Source organism: Aythya marila (genome assembly GCF_965140915.1).
Source record: "Aythya marila genome assembly, chromosome: 3".
NCBI lineage: Eukaryota > Metazoa > Chordata > Aves > Anseriformes > Anatidae > Aythya > Aythya marila.
Window position 1 is genome coordinate 21,727,499 of NC_139044.1, and position 17,328 is coordinate 21,744,826.

A 17,328-nucleotide genomic window follows, 5' to 3' on the forward strand; every position below is an offset into this window, starting at 1 on the left:
GCAGCCCCCAGCGGGAGCAGCGGGCCGGGGAGGCGCTGTGAGGGCTGAGCGGCCCCGTGGCGGAAGGGGGCGGCCCCGCGCCTCCCCTCACCGCCCCCATCCCGTCCCCGTCCTCGTCCCGTCCCTGCGTGCGGCCCGGGCGCCATGAGCGGGCCGTGGGGGGCTGCGGGCCCGGCGCTGCGGGGGCCCCGTGCGGGCTGGCTGTGGGCGGCGGCGGCGGCCCTGGCGCTGGGCGCCCTGCTGGGGGCTTGGCGCTGGGCCGCGGGGCGCAGCCGCCGCCGCCAGCGCCGCCCAGCTCGGCTGCAGCGTGTGGGGACGGTGTCGAGCCTCTTCGTGTACCCCGTGAAGTCGTGCCGGGGGGTGGCCGTGCCGCGGGCGCAGGTGACGCCGATGGGGCTGCAGAGCGGGGAGCTGCGGGACAGGTAGGGGGGAGCGGGGCGGTGCGGGGCAGGGAGCCGCCAGGGCAGCCCGGTCCTGAGGCTCTGCGCGCCCCCCGCGCTGCAGGTTCTGGCTGGTGACCAAGGAGGACGGGCACATGGTCACCGCCCGCCAGGAGCCCCGGCTCGTCCTCGTCTCGGTCGGCTGCGAGAATGGCTGCCTGGCCCTCAGCGCCCCCGGCATGGAGCCGCTGCGGCTGCCCGTCAGGCTCCCCAGGAAAAACCCGGTGCGGAACTGCAGGTACGGCGGGTAGGGAGGCTGGGGGGGCTCCTGCTTCGTCCCCTCTCCCTGGTTATAGCCTGCCCCTCTCTTGTACGCCTTGCTTTTCAAGTCTGGGGAACAGCCGGTGTTTTCTTATTCAGGAATTTGCAGGTGCTGCGTGTTACACCAAAGGCTAACTGCTGTAACAAACGCTTTAATTTTAATCTGCTGCATGGCGGCACAAATAAATATTGGGAGAGATAACGCAGTAGCCACAGACCATAAATCGTGATCTCCAGTCTCCGCGCCGCGTCGTGTTTACTCACCGATGTTGACTTCCCGCTTGGGTGATTGCACCTCAGAGCCTCGGTCACGCGTTACCTCTGTAACATGCGTGTGCCAGGCGGTGACACGCATGTCAAACGCATACACAACTTTCTAAAACTTGTTAGGAAAAGATTTAAGTAGGCTAAATATATTTCAGCAAGGAAAAACTGCCAGGCCTTGGTATGGGTGCTGGCTCGTGCCCAGGAGTTTGGAGCTGGGGCAACGCGACAGGGCGTCCGGCTGCAAAAGGCTGTGTAGGCTTTATCTGTAGCCTGTAAGTCCAGCTGCAGGTTTTACTTGGGTGTTTAAAAGCCCTGTGTTTGGGGGAGTCGAGTGTAGGACTGAATCCACTGAGTAGGCACAGTTTTTATTCATGGAGATAACGCGTTAGGGATATTTTTCAGCTCTCTTGTTAAGAAGCCTCTGTGTTCTTCATCCGTGCCTGTTGGTATGTGGCGTGATACTTAAAGCTGTGATCGCACAGTGTTCCCATGGATCCCTAAACCCCTGAGTTAATCAGTATAGATCTGCTTCTGAGGTGGAAAACAGTGCTGTTGGAAGCTGCTTCGTGCCAGTGCCCAGGCAGGCAGTGACTGAGAGAAGGGAGGGCAGCAAAAGGCAGCCAGGTGCTCTCTTGGGCAGTGGCATTTCACCGCCACCTGTGTCACGGAGCCCGTGTGAGGATTCCAGCAAACAGAGCAGGGATGTGGCTGTTGGAGTTAGTGGGTGAGAACAGATGTCATGCAGACACTGCTGAGTGACAGGGCTGCCTTACAGCACTGTGCTGAGAGTTTGTGACAGCCACAGGAGTACCCCAAAGAGCTGGGGGCTTGGCTGAGCAGGGCACAGCCACTTCAAGTGTTTGGGTGCATGCACACACCTGGGTGTTTCTGAAAAGACAGAAAATAACTAGGAGAGAGCTGTCAGTAGCTCCTTTTGCAGGGGCAGTTATACTGTGCGTGAAATAAAATTAATCTTTCTGGCAGCAGGAGCCCACTGCTAGCTGTCACTGCATGAAGCCTGCAGCCTGCCCATGGGCGAGGAGGGCATGCCCATGAGATGCGAGCAGAGAGAAGATGTACCCTAGGAGCTGGGCCAAGCTAGATGAGCTGCCTGGGCATCTACGTGCTTTAATCCATGCAGCACGTAGTCGCACAGGTAGAAGAAACTGCAGTGTAGTTGGGTCAAAATCACTACTGCGAAGACCGTATTAACTTATCCATAACTGTTGTGGAAGTTTAGTGGAAGATTGAGCTGAGGTTTACCTTGTGTGCCAGGAAAGTGTTCCTGGCGTAAACTTGTTTTGCATTGTGCTGCCAGTGGATTTTTGTGCACCATGGACTTTGCTTCCATTATAAATCCTTAACCTCTCCTAGTGTATAGCTCAGTGTCTTAGGCTTGAGCTTTGCTTGTTGGATTAGTTGCTTGTTGCCAGTTCTCACTGGGGTGAGGTCTTGCCAGCAGCCTTATGCAAAGCTGACATACATCCTTTTGTTATTCTTAACATAGATTTGTGTGGTGTGGGAAAAAAAACAAAACAACACCTTCCAGAGACTTTTCAGGGGACAGCTAGTTTCTGGGGAAGCGTCTTGCTGAGAACAAGGGCTGAAATTTACATTGCTCTTTGTGCTCTGCCTCATGTGCTGACAGGCTGATCCTCAAGTGGTCTAGATGTAGTGTGTGATTTGGTTTGGTTGGATTTTTTTTGAGGAATGTGTGAACACCAGGTTTTAACATCCTATTTTGCAGCCTCAGCAATAAGGTGTTCATTGCTGCTTTATAGTAAAAAAATAATTACAGCACATGCAAATTTATTAATCGGTGTCAGAATGTAAGCCGAAGCAGTCTGTTAGGCAGCAGAGTTTCACTCAGCTCTGGGTAAATTTTTACAGCACTAAAATTTGAACAAAAGCTTCCTTAACAGTCAGGGACATCAGCAAGTGCTAATTACAGTGACTAACCGCACCACAGTGTTCATTTTTGCAAATTAATTACATTTCAGTTGATTTCTGGGCCAAGATCTTTTGTTGTTAGTCACACGCAAATGCAAGAATAGACTTTTTTTTTTAAGCTCTGAGCACCTAGTCTGTTCATGGCTCATTCTTTCACCAACTGTTGCTGTCTGGCCATGTCCACGCTACCTAGCTTCCAAAACAAGTTGCCACAAGATTGCACGCTGGAAATGATCCTTGTGCCAAATCCAGAAACCAGCTTCTGCCTCGCTAATTCAGGTGGTTTGTTAAATGTATTTAGCTTCTACTATTAAAATGAGATGCTTACTTTTAAATAATAAGCATGCTTGAGTCTTTGGTTTTACAACTAGATTGCTGATATGTCTTATCCTTCAGGTTGTTTGGACTGGATATTCAAGGCAGGGACTGTGGAGATGAAGTGGCTCGGTGGATCACCACTTTCCTGAATTCGGAGCCCTATCGACTGGTGCACTTTGAGCCTTCCATGGTGCCAAGAAAGTCAAAGGATGTAATAGACCTTTTCCGAACCACAGATGAGGTACATGAACATTCTTGTTCTCAGAATTACTTTCTTCTCATTGTTTCTTTCCCCAGCCACCAAATCCGCACATTCAGTTGTTTGTGATGAGCCCATTTTAGCAAGGTTTATATCATGTACTTAAACCATGTGAATGTTTTCCTTTTTTATGATGAAATTACTTGCTTTAATTTTACCTTAGATTTCTTCTAAGCTGTTGACCACTCACAGCTAGAGTTTGACACCAACATTTAGAGAAGAGCTGCAGATTTAAATACCATTCCTTTTGTGACTCAGAGAATGGAAGAAAATTATGTTTTTAAAGGTGTTTTGGAGTTATAACCTGTATTGTATAGAAAACTTCCATTTAGTATCCCTTGTGAGATCTAGGAATTTACTGATACGAGTTGTATTACCTCATAGTTTATTTAAAGGGACAACATTCAATCCCGGTGTCTATAGTTACAGTCCTAGGAATTACCATCCAGAAAGGGTTACAGAGGTTTCATCTCCCTCTTTCTGTGGTAAGAAGCTTGAAGAAGTGATATTAGATAATGATAATATAGGAAGGGAAGGGAGTTGCCATGCTCAGATGTCTTTATATCATCGGAGCTACTGATGTCCTTCTTGTCTGAACACAGCTCCTGTATGAGGATGGAGTGAATTCTCCCTGATGAGTGCATACTTTTTAAGGAAGTACAATTTGTGAATGCCTTACATTATTCTCGTGATGTTTTTATCTATAGGACGTTGGTGTAGTGCTTGTTGCACAAAGAACAGGAAGTATATAGTTTGTTCTGAATTCTCATGCATATGCATTTATCATGTAACTGAGACTGGTGCAAAGACTAATGGTTTCAGCATATGGTGTGTCAGGTTAGGAGGGGTGGCATTCAGGAATCCTAGCATGAAGAATAGAAGAAGCATAGAAGAATTCAGTTAGTCAATTATAGTCGACCATGTAAGTTTAGCAGATCCATAAACAAATCGGTATACTTCAAAGCTTGCCACAGCATGCTGTACTGATATATTTAGCTCTGTCTGTAACACCTAGCATAAATGTCTGGGGTGTGCATACAATATCAGTTTGTAAGAAGTTGCAGCAGCTTATATAATTTCAGCTTCATTCTATAAATAGAAGTTTAATTTTACAGTTTGAGCAAAGGAAAGTGGTGGCAGTTACTGAAATAGGAAAAGGGCAGGTGTTTTACTTGCTAATGTCCTTCCATCAAAATTAAAATCTGAATGCAGCAGCCTAACACTGCCAGGCTAATATGTGGTCACCAGTTCCAACATATCAGTCCTTTTGCTGTTCAGTAGTTCTGCCAACTTCACACCCATGCTCTTACAGCAGCCTTACATTTTTTGGTGTTTATTTATGTAGGTTGCCTATCCTGACTGTAGCCCGGTCTTGATCATCTCAGAAGCTTCACTGGACGACTTAAATACCAGACTGGAGAAGAAAGTTAAGATACAGAACTTCAGACCGAATATTTTCGTGACAGGTTGCAGTGCGTTTGAGGAGGTAAAATAACTCTTAAATGTCTTTTTGAAGGCTTGTGTGTGTGTTTTTTTTTTTTTTTTTTTTTTAATGGTTTCCTTGGGGGATGGTGCCAACAAGGATGAGGAAAGCTGCTGTTTGGTGATATACAGCTGGATTCCAGAGAGATACTTCTGCTCACTTGCATGCGAAGCACAGAGGGAGGAAACAGGTCTGTGAATACTTAATTAGCTTAGCAAAGGAAGAAACAAGTGGCGGACTGCTAATGAAAGCTCACTTTCAAGTGTGAAGTAAGGAAAGCTATGCATGCTGTCATTAATCAGATTAAAGATACAAATGAACAGTTAGTAAATTGTGAGTGTGATGTCCGATAGTCTTTGGCACAAGAGTAAAACTAACCATTGTGATTCTGCAGCACCAACACTACAACTCTGACTATATTCTGGTAGTTCAAAAGGTACCATCTATGAAGGTATCTGGTGATGAAGTGAACAGATGACGATGGCATTTAAGTGTTTTGACATCATGTTCCCTTTTTCCAAAGAGCTTGCTCTGGATAGATCTGGTAATTCCCCAATCTGTGAAGTTCCTAAAAATGAAAATGGGTCTTCCAAGAAGGGTTACAATGTTAAGCTTGTGCAGAGAAGTGAAAACTTAATTTCACTAAAAAAATTTCTTACTGCCGAAGTAGTGACTTGCAGAAGTCACAGATCAGATTATCACATGCACAGTTTCAATAAACTTGCTTTAAGTTCAGGCAAGTGCATGCTGCAGAATGGGATTTGTTACCTACATATCTCTCTTTCCAGATGTAATTACTGGTGGGTCATGGATTGGATGAATGTAGGGACAACATTGTATGTAGATTTTCATTAAAATTGTACCATAATATAACAGCACTTCCTTGAAGATGCAAGTAAAGGTAACCATCTGGAATGGTACAGCCTCTTTAAGAATGACTGTGCCACTCCTAGAAGAATGGTTGTATGTGCATGTGTCTAATCTGTGCTTAATATTTTCCTTCCCTCAGGACACGTGGGAGGAAATTCTTATTGGCAGTGTGGAAATGAAGGGGACAGTGTGCTGTGCAAGGTAAATATTTGAGACCGTTACTTTATGTAGGTGGACAGAGATTTATAATCAGAAGCTGTTACTGATGTGGTGCTGTCTGTAATTGCAGGTGTATTTTAACAACTGTTAACCCAGACACTGGGGTCCTGGACAGGAAGGAGCCCCTGGAAACATTGAAAAGGTTGTAAAAATACCAGTGTGTCTCAGGCTGTGGGATTGGATTTAGGTTAGATCCAACAGATGCTGGGCTGATGTTTTAAAAGTGCTTTAAAGTATGTGCAGGATGTAATAATGCAGTGTAAAGTTACGTGTGTATTGGCTTCTGTTCTACTTTATGCAATTCTATATAGTAAGAACATTCAGGAAGTTATCTCTTCTTACTTGCAAACTTTACATTCTCTGCCTCTTTCGTCAATGCTAGTGAGAATGCTTGGTGTAACAGAAATTTAAGGTATTTAAAGGTCTAACTTAGCAACTTCAGCATTTCTTTTTAAAATATCTTCTGTATGTGTATTATATACGTGGACCCGTGAATTCAATGAGGTTCTTTCTCTCTATTTGAACTGCTTAGTTCTCTATAATTATAGTATTTATTTAGTTTGTAGTATAATATGGTGACTGTTCATATGTCCTCACTCTCAGCACTGATACCTTGATATTTAGGATTTGCTACCATTGATTCTAAAAACAAGTGTTCTCTCTCTGCAGTTACCGCTTATGTGATCCATCTGAGCGACACATTTACAAATCCAGCCCTCTCTTTGGAAGATACTTTGCTGTTGACAAAACTGGAACAATTCAAGTTGGAGACCCTGTGTACAAGATGGTCCAGTAGCGAGGGATGTTTTTATCAGAAGATGACTTTTCACTTCAACATATTTTTCTTTTTCTATGTGAACACAGTCACTGACATAACTTTTTCTTATCTCTTGCAATATTTTTAATACTATGTTCCTTTGTAAGGTGCGGGAGGTCTTTGAGGCTATGAGCTGTCAGGCACTTCAGATCATTATCATCTAGTAGCACGCATGTAGCAAACAAATTTTTATTTTTTCTGCAGGATGTGTTAGAGAAGAGTCTAATCCAAGACAGACTTGACAGCACTACTTTATTACACCTCATAAAATTTTGTGTTAAGCTTGATGTCAGAATCCAAAGTTATTTACAAGGGCTTTGCATCATGTATTAGATACAATCAGTGCCTACAAAGAACCACAAAAACAGTCATGCCAAGCATAAAATGCATATGTTGATCATGGAGCTCCCTTGTCAATTGAACTGTAAGTGCTGATGGCAAGGCTGTGTCTTAAATTCTACCCTTCTTTGGTCCTAAGTATCTTTATCTTTGTATGGAGTTACTTTACTGCAGTGTTACTTACTCTGCAGTTGTTTCCAGAAGATTGCTTTTGTTTTTTGAGATTGGAGCAATATCAGAAGGAGAAGCTTTGTGAGCTGACTGAATGCTCCTCTTGTCTATAGGTGGGAAAACTGTAAGACTATAGGCTCATTTATTTTATGACTTGTGCTTGAAAGAATTTGAATGATTTTTTTTTTTTTTTTCTCCTGTGAAGCATACTGTATCGGCTCAGCTGTAAAGTAGTGATTTGTTTGACTAAGTGAGCCACTTTCTATAGAAAGGTAGGCTGCTTCCGCAAGATTTAGACCAAAGGGATCTGGATGTGTAGAGAAGTAAAGCTTTATACATCAGGGGAGAGGAAAAAAATAGATTTCCAGTGCCAAATAGCACTGAGCAGACATTTGGGAAGCTGCAGTTTTAGACGGAGTGTGTTAACGTTATGCATAATGCATTTGGATTTCTCCCTCCCTGTTCTAACCAAATGTCAAATAATTATGTTTTTTTACTGTATTTTATGTTGCATAAAACAAATAGGGGTTGGTGAAGAGGGAAGAAACTAGTAGGGTGATGGCAGTAGGATCTTTTCTTTAAATATAATCATGAAGAAAAAAAAAATCCAAGCCTGCCGTTTTTCAAATGCTTGGATGCCTGTTGCTTTGTTATGGGTTGCTAGGTCTAGAAAGATTGTTGAACTAGCAAAAAAGAGGAATTTAATGGAGTGTGAAGGACAAATAATGACATAATTTGGTGTTTAGAATCTTTGTTTTGTACTGTGAATATGAAATGGGAATTTTGCTGCATGTTCACAGCTCAGACCTGTAATAAAATGAAGAGTCCTTGTGCCTTTGAGCAAATTCAGATGGGTGTATGTGGTAAAAGCACGAAGCAAGCATATGGGGAAGGTACTTTTCTATTATTCGTGAACTCAGAGTTATTCCAAATAGCCTTTTATTAGCAGTGGACATACAAATGCCCAGCTAGGTCTACATGTTGCATACCTGTGTGTTGTTATGCCTAATGTAGCAGCTAATGGGAGAAGTAAGAGAACAAGCATCGTCTTATAAAAGGAAAGTAATCCTGAGGTTCATTTAAAAAAAAAAAAAAAAGCATATATTGAAAATCATGAATATTAGAGGCTGAAACATTGTGGAATTCCAAATAATATTATTAAGCAAAGACAGCCTGCTGGCCTGCAATTAGTTAAGAATGTGTCTTTTTCATTAAGTCAAAAAAGTGGAAGGAACAAGAGCTGAATATAGCCTCTAGCCAAGGGTACTTCTTCGTTGTGGTTCTATCATCACTTCAGAAGTTATATAATGCATTTTGTGGTATATATTGCGTTGCATCCTGTTGATTGGATTTTAATTGTTCATTGATTAGACTAATTTTCAAAGGGGGCTGTTTTTTTCAATGAGAAACTGCATCTGTGTTTCTGTTGACATTTAAATCCATTATGCGATGAAAGAGGGCCCTGTATGGGAGCTGGAGAGGGTAACTAATTAATGTTGCAACATAAACATCTTCATATGAATGTTGTACTGTTGTAACTTTAGAAATTGTATTTGATTTCGCTAAAGCCATTCAGAAATTTGAAAAACATGTAAATCATAAAACTATTTTTTTTTAATTGTGCACTTAAAGATGTTTAATTATTTTTTAACTCTAGAGAAAAAAAACACAAGTATAAACTTCTATTGAATTGTAACCATTGTAAGGTGTGAAATTTGTGAATGTTTTTTCTGTGTTTTTCTTTTTCATATTTTATTTCTGGTGCTGTTTACCGGATCTCATACATAATTGTTTTTTCTTTCAATCTTTATTTTTTTAATCTTACTGCAAAGTTCAAGAAAATACCCAGTTAATCAGAGGAAGCCACCCCCATGCATAAGAAAGCAGAACCATGAGATGTGAGTAGTCAGCAGGCTCAGCTTCACAGCCCTGTGATTTTAGATGATGGAAAAGATGTTTACAGACCATCATCTTTTCTCCACAGACATACAAAAACAGGGCCAATTCATTTGAAAGCAGGAAAGTAGTATACTCAAGTCAAGAGATGTGAAATAGGAAATACGCCTGAAGCATGAAGTCAAGTCCTGGTTTACAGCATTTTTTGGGCTAGTGTAATTCTTGCAGAAAACTGAGATTGGAGAACATTCCTTGCAGGCAGAAATTTCATGGTTGCTTAGGATTCGATTTGGGTACATCTTAAGTTAAAACTTGACCAGGAAAAGAGAAAGAACTCTATTTCTGCATCTTAAGGAGGGAAAAAAAAGGTCCTTTAAAGAGGTTCCTGGCTTTTGCCACTCTTAAGTAGCAAAGGTTTTAAAAGGGATTGCCAGAAGGTGTTCATTCCTTATCTTTTCTAGCACCTTAAATTGTCTTATTCTCACTTGGAAATCTGTAAGAAGTTCCTTGTACTAGGCGGCTGCAGGGCTGAAGACTAACTTCAGACTTAGCTAAATGAATTTTCTCCTACCTGTTCAGACTATAGACTCAATGAAGGCTGTGGCATGTCTTTGTGAAGAGCTGGGGTAGGAATCAAATTTTTGTGACTATGTAAGGCTAGAGCATCTCTGCTTTTGGACCACATGCGTTAGGCTCCTAGCTGACTGAAATCTCGCTTTTCATACAGCATTGCAGAGCAGTGCTGGTACTGTGCTTCATCGAAGCACTAACCCTCATAGCCTCTTTGCTGTTGAACTCCAAAAACAATAGCTCTGTTTATTATTGATTGAGATACGTCTTCCAAAGCTTCTGAAGGATGATGCATGTTGTGGTTTAACCCAGCAGGCAGCTAAACACCACACAGCCGCTCTCTCTTCAGTCCCTGTCCATGCAGTGGGATGGGGGAAGGAATCAGGGAAAAGAACAGTGAAACTCACGGGTTGAGTTAAAAACAGTTTAATAGGACAGAAAAGAAAGGGAAAATAATGGTAATAAAGGATGATACAAAACAAGTGATGAATACCACAATTGCTAACCACTTGGCCAGTCCCCAAAAAGCAACTGCCCTTTGCTCCCATATTAATTGTTCAGCATGATATCATATGGTATGGAATACCCCTTGGGCCAGTTGGGGTCAGGTGTCCTGGTTCTGTTCCCTCACAGCTTCTTGTGCACCCCTGGTCTCTCTGACCAGGGCAGTATGAGAAGCTCAAAAGCCTTTGACTTAGTGTAAGCGCTGCTCTGTAACAACTAAAACACTGGTGTGTTAGCAATGTTATTTTTCTCCTAAACACAAAACACAGCACCATACCAGCCACTCCAAAGAAAATTATCTCAGCTGAAACCAGGATAACGCCTCAGTCACAGCGAGCACAATTATATGGACTGACTCATGGGTAGTTATTTTTGACAGACCTCCCTCTCCTGCCTCGGCATAAATCAAAAGTGATGGCTGAATCTCTTAACTTCATTTTACCAAGATTTCACTCATAGAAGTGTAGGGCTGAATTAAAATCAGCTGGGTCACAAAGTATATTTTTCTCTGTCAGAAACAAAGCAATAGGTATTAAATTCAGACTCGGGGAATGCGTGCTTCATCTGTGTCCACATACCACTGGGCACTGCCCATTATGCTATGAAAACTTCAGGTTTGTAGTAAAAGATCAAAGGCCACAATGAAAAAGATCATGGGAGAGATCAAGAGTGCCAACAGCATCCAAAGGTAAAGCTGGAGCTCCTGATCTGGTCCCAGAATAGGAATCTTTCACTGTGATTACACTTGTGTGGTTTGGTGGTCAATATTAACTCCATGCTCCTTGGACAGAGCAGAGTAAGGCAGAGCAGAATATCACTTTAATTCCAATTAGCTCAAGTGACAGGAGACATGAACTTTCTCTCAGCTCTCCTTTATTCCTACATTTGATAGGCCTAAAGCTGTCAGACAATGGTTTACCACATCGCAAGCCACCTGGCCTTTAGCAGAACTTACTCTCCAGCTCATGCTCTCATGTTCAGAAATGTACCCTGGTGAGTCACAAACACCCTAATGGGGTGGCGTGAGAGCTGCTATGTGAGAGCTACTCCTGGAAGAGTACCAGGAAGCCAGATAGGTCCATCAAGCTAAACTTCGCTGTAGAAAGTCTGGAAAAACATCTGATCCTTTCAGACTTCTGAGAAAAGTATCTGCACAGCCCCAGAAGTGATTGCTGGAAGAGGCTGCATTTGCTGTCTCCAGCTGCACCAGAGGACATTTAGGTTGGACATTACAAAAAAAATGATTCACAGGAAGGGTCAAGTACTGGAACAGGCTGCTCAGGGAGGTGGTGGAGTTCCCATCTCCAGAGGTGTTTAAGAGGTGTGCAGATACGGCACTAAGGGACATGGTTTAATGAAGGAACTCAAAAGGTCAGGTTGATGGTAGGACCTGGTGATCTTGAAGATTTTTTCCAACCTAGATGGTTCTGTGATTCTGTGATCTCCCTCCTTGCGAAGGAACCCTCCATCTGCTAAACAAGGTGGCAATGCTGGCTGCGCCTTTAGGGAGTACCTGTTCTGGGAGCAACTGTGTTTTGTTTGGTTTATTATGAAAAAATTCCTAATGCCTCCAAGCAGTAGAAAAGCCTCATTGCTGATCAAAAAGTTGAGACCTATCCTTAGTATATGTAATTATAACAGCCATATACCAGCATCTTTGTACCAAAATTATGCTTTCCTAAAAAGTTCTGAGCATCTTCTGCGGTCCTTGGGATACCAGTGCTTGTCTTGCATTCCTCTGACTGTCCCCCTCCACTGAACTTTCTACATAAATAAATATAGTTGATGCCAACTACTTCTAAAGGGAAGAGACTATATTTAAAGCTATTAGCTACTATAATAATTTCTGCCCTCACTGGTCCCAGTGGGATTGTTTGCCCTTTTTAAGTGCAGTACATTTGGATAAAGTATACATGTATGTCTCTGCCCTTTCTGAAGGGTGTTCTGACAGATGCTATTTAATATATCCTCCATAAATCCAAGTGGGAGAGGTCAGTGTATTTTAACCAGTCATCTAGAGGGATCTGTCAAAGTGGATTTGGAGCCAGATTAGAAGACATCAAGATGCATAAATTGGAAAGAGGGGTAAGCATGCCCAAAAGTGAGTCTGAATATAACTGCAGTTATACTAAGTGTGTTTATTCTAAATAAAAATAAAATAATAATAATAAAAAATTATATTGCAGTGTTTATAATAGGCCTCAGACAATGTTTTTGGATTTGTCTGGGGTTTACTTGCAAAGTGTCAATGTGTAGTCTACATGATCTCCCATAAATGACAGAATCAAAAAATTCTCCACAAAATGCATTTTTGAAAAAGCAATTCGATTACCCCCCATCCTTTTTTCTTTCTTCGTCAGGGGTAATGTAATAGGGACATTGTATTTCCTTCACTCTTAAACCCTTGTTGTAGTTAGCTGTTTATACAGTATGTGCCTACTTACATACGTATGTATGCGTATTTAGCATTGCATGCACAAGCAATCAACTTTTATATCAAGATGGCATGGTTTGCATTTATAATCAGGTACTTTGTTTTTGTCAGGCTTGCCAGCCCCAAACAAATCTCAAGTTGGCAACATAATAATAATTTCTACTTTATTTCCATTCCTGATTGCTTACTTTTTCCCATGAGAAAATCCTTTTGAATGATGTTTAACTTGTGTAAGGACTGGAAGCTCCATTCCTGCAAAATGTGAAGGTTCCCTAGCTTGCTATTATTTGATTCTCACCACAACCTATTATAGATGCCTCCATGGATTTTTTATTTATTTATTTATTTATTTATTTATTTATTTATTTATTTTAATCTTCCCTGGCAGATTTCCACTCAAAATGGAGTCATCACTTTTGGTCAGTCTCTGGGACTAAAAGTGTGCTGGCGTCAGTGAAATACAGCACAATGGTACGTTTTGTCCCAGCCCTGTATGAAGTTGTTTCCTTGTAATAATTAGCTTTTGAAACTTTAGAACAAGTCTTTTATTTTTCTTTCTTATATTTTTCTTGGCTTAATTTTCCCTTTAATTTGTTTCTCCGGCCTTAGTAACCAGAAAACATCTGGTGCAAAGGACCTTAAAAGAAGCTTTTTCTAAATGTCCAGCCTCAGACACACTAACGCATCCCTTAGTGCATCTGAGTATTCAGTCATCTTTTTTGCAGGTTGAATACATGCTTTGGACCTGTGGTGGCTCTCCATCCAGTTGCTTGTGTAGCTCCCAGGGCAGTGGGATGTCACGGGGACCCTCAGCTCTCCTGTGTGGCCCTTCTGCCCCAGCTGTGCTTCAGCTGCAGCTGCCTGAGCAGTCTGGGAGAGGAGCTGGAGATACAGTGCTGGTGCAGTTTTAGGCTGAGCATGCTAAAACAGCCAAACTTTTAGCATATATTATCACTGTTAAGACACCTGTTTCTCAACAAAGACCTTTGTGAACCAAAGGGTGAGGCCATGGTCATAAACGCAGCCCTGTCCTGAAATGCCAGCCACCAGTGGTTTTCCACCAGGCTCCTGCAGGGACCTCCCCTGGCATAACCTGAGACCACTGAATTTCATTGTTACAGTCTGTGGTCCAGGAGATCATTAACAAATGGGAAAGTGCTGCATGATGTACTCTTCAAGCAGACCTGTACATGCAGCAGCCTTGTATGTGGGTAGCCATTTGTCCAGGTTCAGCATCAGTCGGGAAAACCATTGAGTGGCAAAGACAGGGAAGAAGCTGGAACGGATTGCACAGGCTTTGGGAGAGGTTTTGCTGTTGGGGATATTTAAGGACAAGCTGGACAAGCCATGCTCTGAAACAACATATTCCCTTGCTGCAGGCAGTAAATTGGATGATTTATCATGGTCCTTTCCAGCCTCCTTGTTCTGTTCCTTTTGTTTGTTTGCTTGCTTGCTTGTTTGTTTGCTAATTTAGCCTATAAGCTTGCAGTGTGCAGCACCTCCTGTCATGATGTCCTTTCCCATGGGTGCTGGCAGAACAGACATGGGAGCCTCCTAGAGAACATCCCTCTTCCCTGATTATAAAAACATGTCATCCTGTGCTAATGCATCCACCCACATAGAAATGGTCTTCAGGGGATGTAAGTAAAATGCAAACATGGGTATTGCACAGTGGGCATGGCCTGGAACGGTGCTTAAAGCATTGTACCCTATAGGTTCAGCCATTTACATGATACATCTGACATTTTACATCATTAAAGCATGCTAATTCCTGCCTATGCTGGAATAGATAACTTTGGATACAACATTCTGTGCAAAGAATGGACAGGCAAAAGCAATTTAGATTGTTGTTGAAATCTTCTTTCACCTTCTGGAAACAACAAAACACAAACAAACAAACAAAGATACTAGGGCATTTGTGGTCTGTGGAAACAATGAAAAACTGAATTAGTCTGACATATTCAGAGAGCACAACAAACACATATTGATTCATTGCAGTTTTCATTTGTACTTGTCAAAACTCGCAGCACAATATGGTACATTTTCACCCTCAGTTTTCACTGGAAATTGCTTTTAGAGTGACTCACTCCTTGTTTGTGTTTTCTGTGATTCCTGAGATGTTCCACATTTCAGTAGCTCTTCATTTGTCTACTCTCTGCCTTAACCACTGGCATTTTTAGTTATCTTCTTTGAACCATGTCATTTAAAGTTTTGTTAGCCCTAAGAAACCCTATGTCTAATATATGCAAGAGACCTGGAACTAAAGAAACATTTCACTTGAATAAGGCGAGTAGAATTTGACTTGAGATCTCTGTGTGCTGCTACAGGTATTCTTTGCCTTTCTCCTTTCTTCAGCATCTTTAATGTGAACACTGCAGGGATTTGTCACCTTAAGCCTGGTTGCTTCCTCTTCAGATCTCTGTTTTTGTTGTTGTTGTTGTTGTTGTTGTAGTTTTTTTGTGTTTTTTTTTTTGTTTGTTTGTTTTTTAATATGAGCTTTTTAGTCTAAAATTTTATGATAAACTTTTCTTTCAGGAGCATCCCTGTTTTTATTAATATGTTGTGTATGTATGCAAATGCAGCACTGGAAGAAAAATTTGCTGCAAGACCTATTCCAGCTGAGGTCTGCATCCACAAAGCATCGCTATGGTCTGCTGTCACTTACTATAAGGGTCTTATACATGTCTTTGAGGGACTCTAATACAAATCAGCTGAATTCTGCCCATTTTTGAACATCTTAAAAAAATCAAAAATTGAAAGAATTCAGCATGAACTCTCCAGCCAGTGTTAGGACTCTGTGCATGAAGTTCAAGCTACCATAAATATAACAAAATGTAGGTTTCCAGGAAAGGGAGTCATTAATTTGAGAGACGGGTGTCCTTTGTAGCATCCCAGAGGACAGATCCAGCTGAGCATCCTTCAGTCTTGCCTGGAGAGGCTTTGCATTTGGCAGCACTGGGTCCAAAATCTGTGCTAGCTCTACGGTTGTCAGCAAACTATTCTCCTACCCCTATGATTTTCCAGATGTTCAATAAGTAAAGCTGCATTTTATTCTTATTGTCAGCTGTTTGACAGTGCTTCTGCTTTTTAAATAAATACAAGAGTTAAGATCTTAAATCAGTGATGCAGTATAAATACACTTTAAAACCACATTTGAATAGAGTTGCTGTTGCTCACCTGTTAGGACTCTGGCCATTGCTGGAGCTCAGATCACCCTTGGCTGAATGTTTCAGGGAGCTTTGCCACCCTTGCTATTTAGGTGGAAGTACAACTCTTTCAGCTGGGATCCTGGGGGAGAACTCCCTCTCCCTTGTGTTTGGAGAATCTTTTACTGTGGAATTGCCTACCCCATGTATCAATGGAAGTTGTGCCATTGTTCTCTTTAGAAAGAGGACCAGACCTTGAATGGTTTAAGAATTTATGTACTTCTCCTATTTAAGAGCATTTTAGTCAACCATAGAAAAAACATACGAAATGTCTGTTGAAAGAGGCCACCCATACTAGGCAGCCTGTAGACATACAAAATTTCCCAAACACACCCCAAAAGCACCCAGCTCTTTTGCTACCAAGTGTGTGGTTTCTAATGATGAGCTGCATATCCCCAAACAGGCACGGCACACACATTGTACTGCAACATATGTTGCCCTCCTTTGTTGCAGGGGGAAAAAAAAGGGCTGTCATAAATCTGTGTTTTCGAAACAGTACTTCTGCTTTTCTGATGGTGAGCCTAATTTTTGCTGGTGCTTGAGGCACAACTTAAATGATCCTGCTCTGATTCATTTCAACAAATGGGTTTTGCTTTCAGTGAGAGTTTTTCTTATAGCATCAGCTGAGACACAATCCTGAAAGCTTCATCCCTGGCTGCAGGCATCTAGCAGAGGATCCTGCTGTTTGCTGGGCCAAATCACCCCCAGGAGATGCTTCTGTCTTTCCCCTAGCTACGGAGGAAACTAAGGTAGACAATCTGGTACCGGGAGCTGGGAGAGAAGCATCCAGGATCCCATTCACAAACTGAGCAAGGGAATGCATTTTCTCATACAGCTGTCTGATTTATTTTTTTTTTTTCCTGAATACAATTTTATGAAACAACTGCTGTATCCCCTTCTTATTTGGGTTATGCATGGCATAGATCTCCAGAAAAACATTATCTCTATAGAGATCTTAACAACTAGCCAAATTTTATTTATTCTTTCCTCTCGTGTCACCAGGTGATAGATTGAAGTTCAGCCTCAAAGTTTTCTTTACAGAATGAGTTTACTCCTCCTAATAGCAAAACAGTCCCAAAAGGAATATGAAGTATATTTTAGAACATATGTTTTATGTTGTCAGTAGAGTAGTGAGAGAGAAGGAATATGACATGCAAGACTGCTCTGTTGTACTGTATTTTTTCTAGCAGGCCAATGTAACTCACACAAAGTTAGTTTAGATGAGAGGGATAGGATGTCTTCTATTTCTTTTCTGTGCAATTACAGCTTAGGCAATGACCCTGAGAAACTAGTCTCAAGCAAAAGGAATGCTGTAAGATGGTAA

At 42.0% G+C, this 17,328-nt stretch overlaps 1 protein-coding gene across 1 annotated transcript; it reads left to right on the top strand.

The window, feature by feature from the left end:
- Nucleotides 1-102: 102 nt before the first annotated feature.
- On the top strand, nt 103-12,376 carry MTARC2 (mitochondrial amidoxime reducing component 2). The gene is made up of 7 exons (XM_082756561.1): nt 103-422; nt 505-678; nt 3,315-3,477; nt 4,841-4,981; nt 5,988-6,049; nt 6,138-6,209; nt 6,737-12,376. The coding sequence occupies exons 1-7, from the start codon at nt 145-147 to the stop codon at nt 6,861-6,863; spliced, it is 1,017 nt and encodes a 338-aa protein (XP_082612687.1). The 5' UTR covers nt 103-144; the 3' UTR covers nt 6,864-12,376.
- Nucleotides 12,377-17,328: the final 4,952 nt, after the last annotated feature.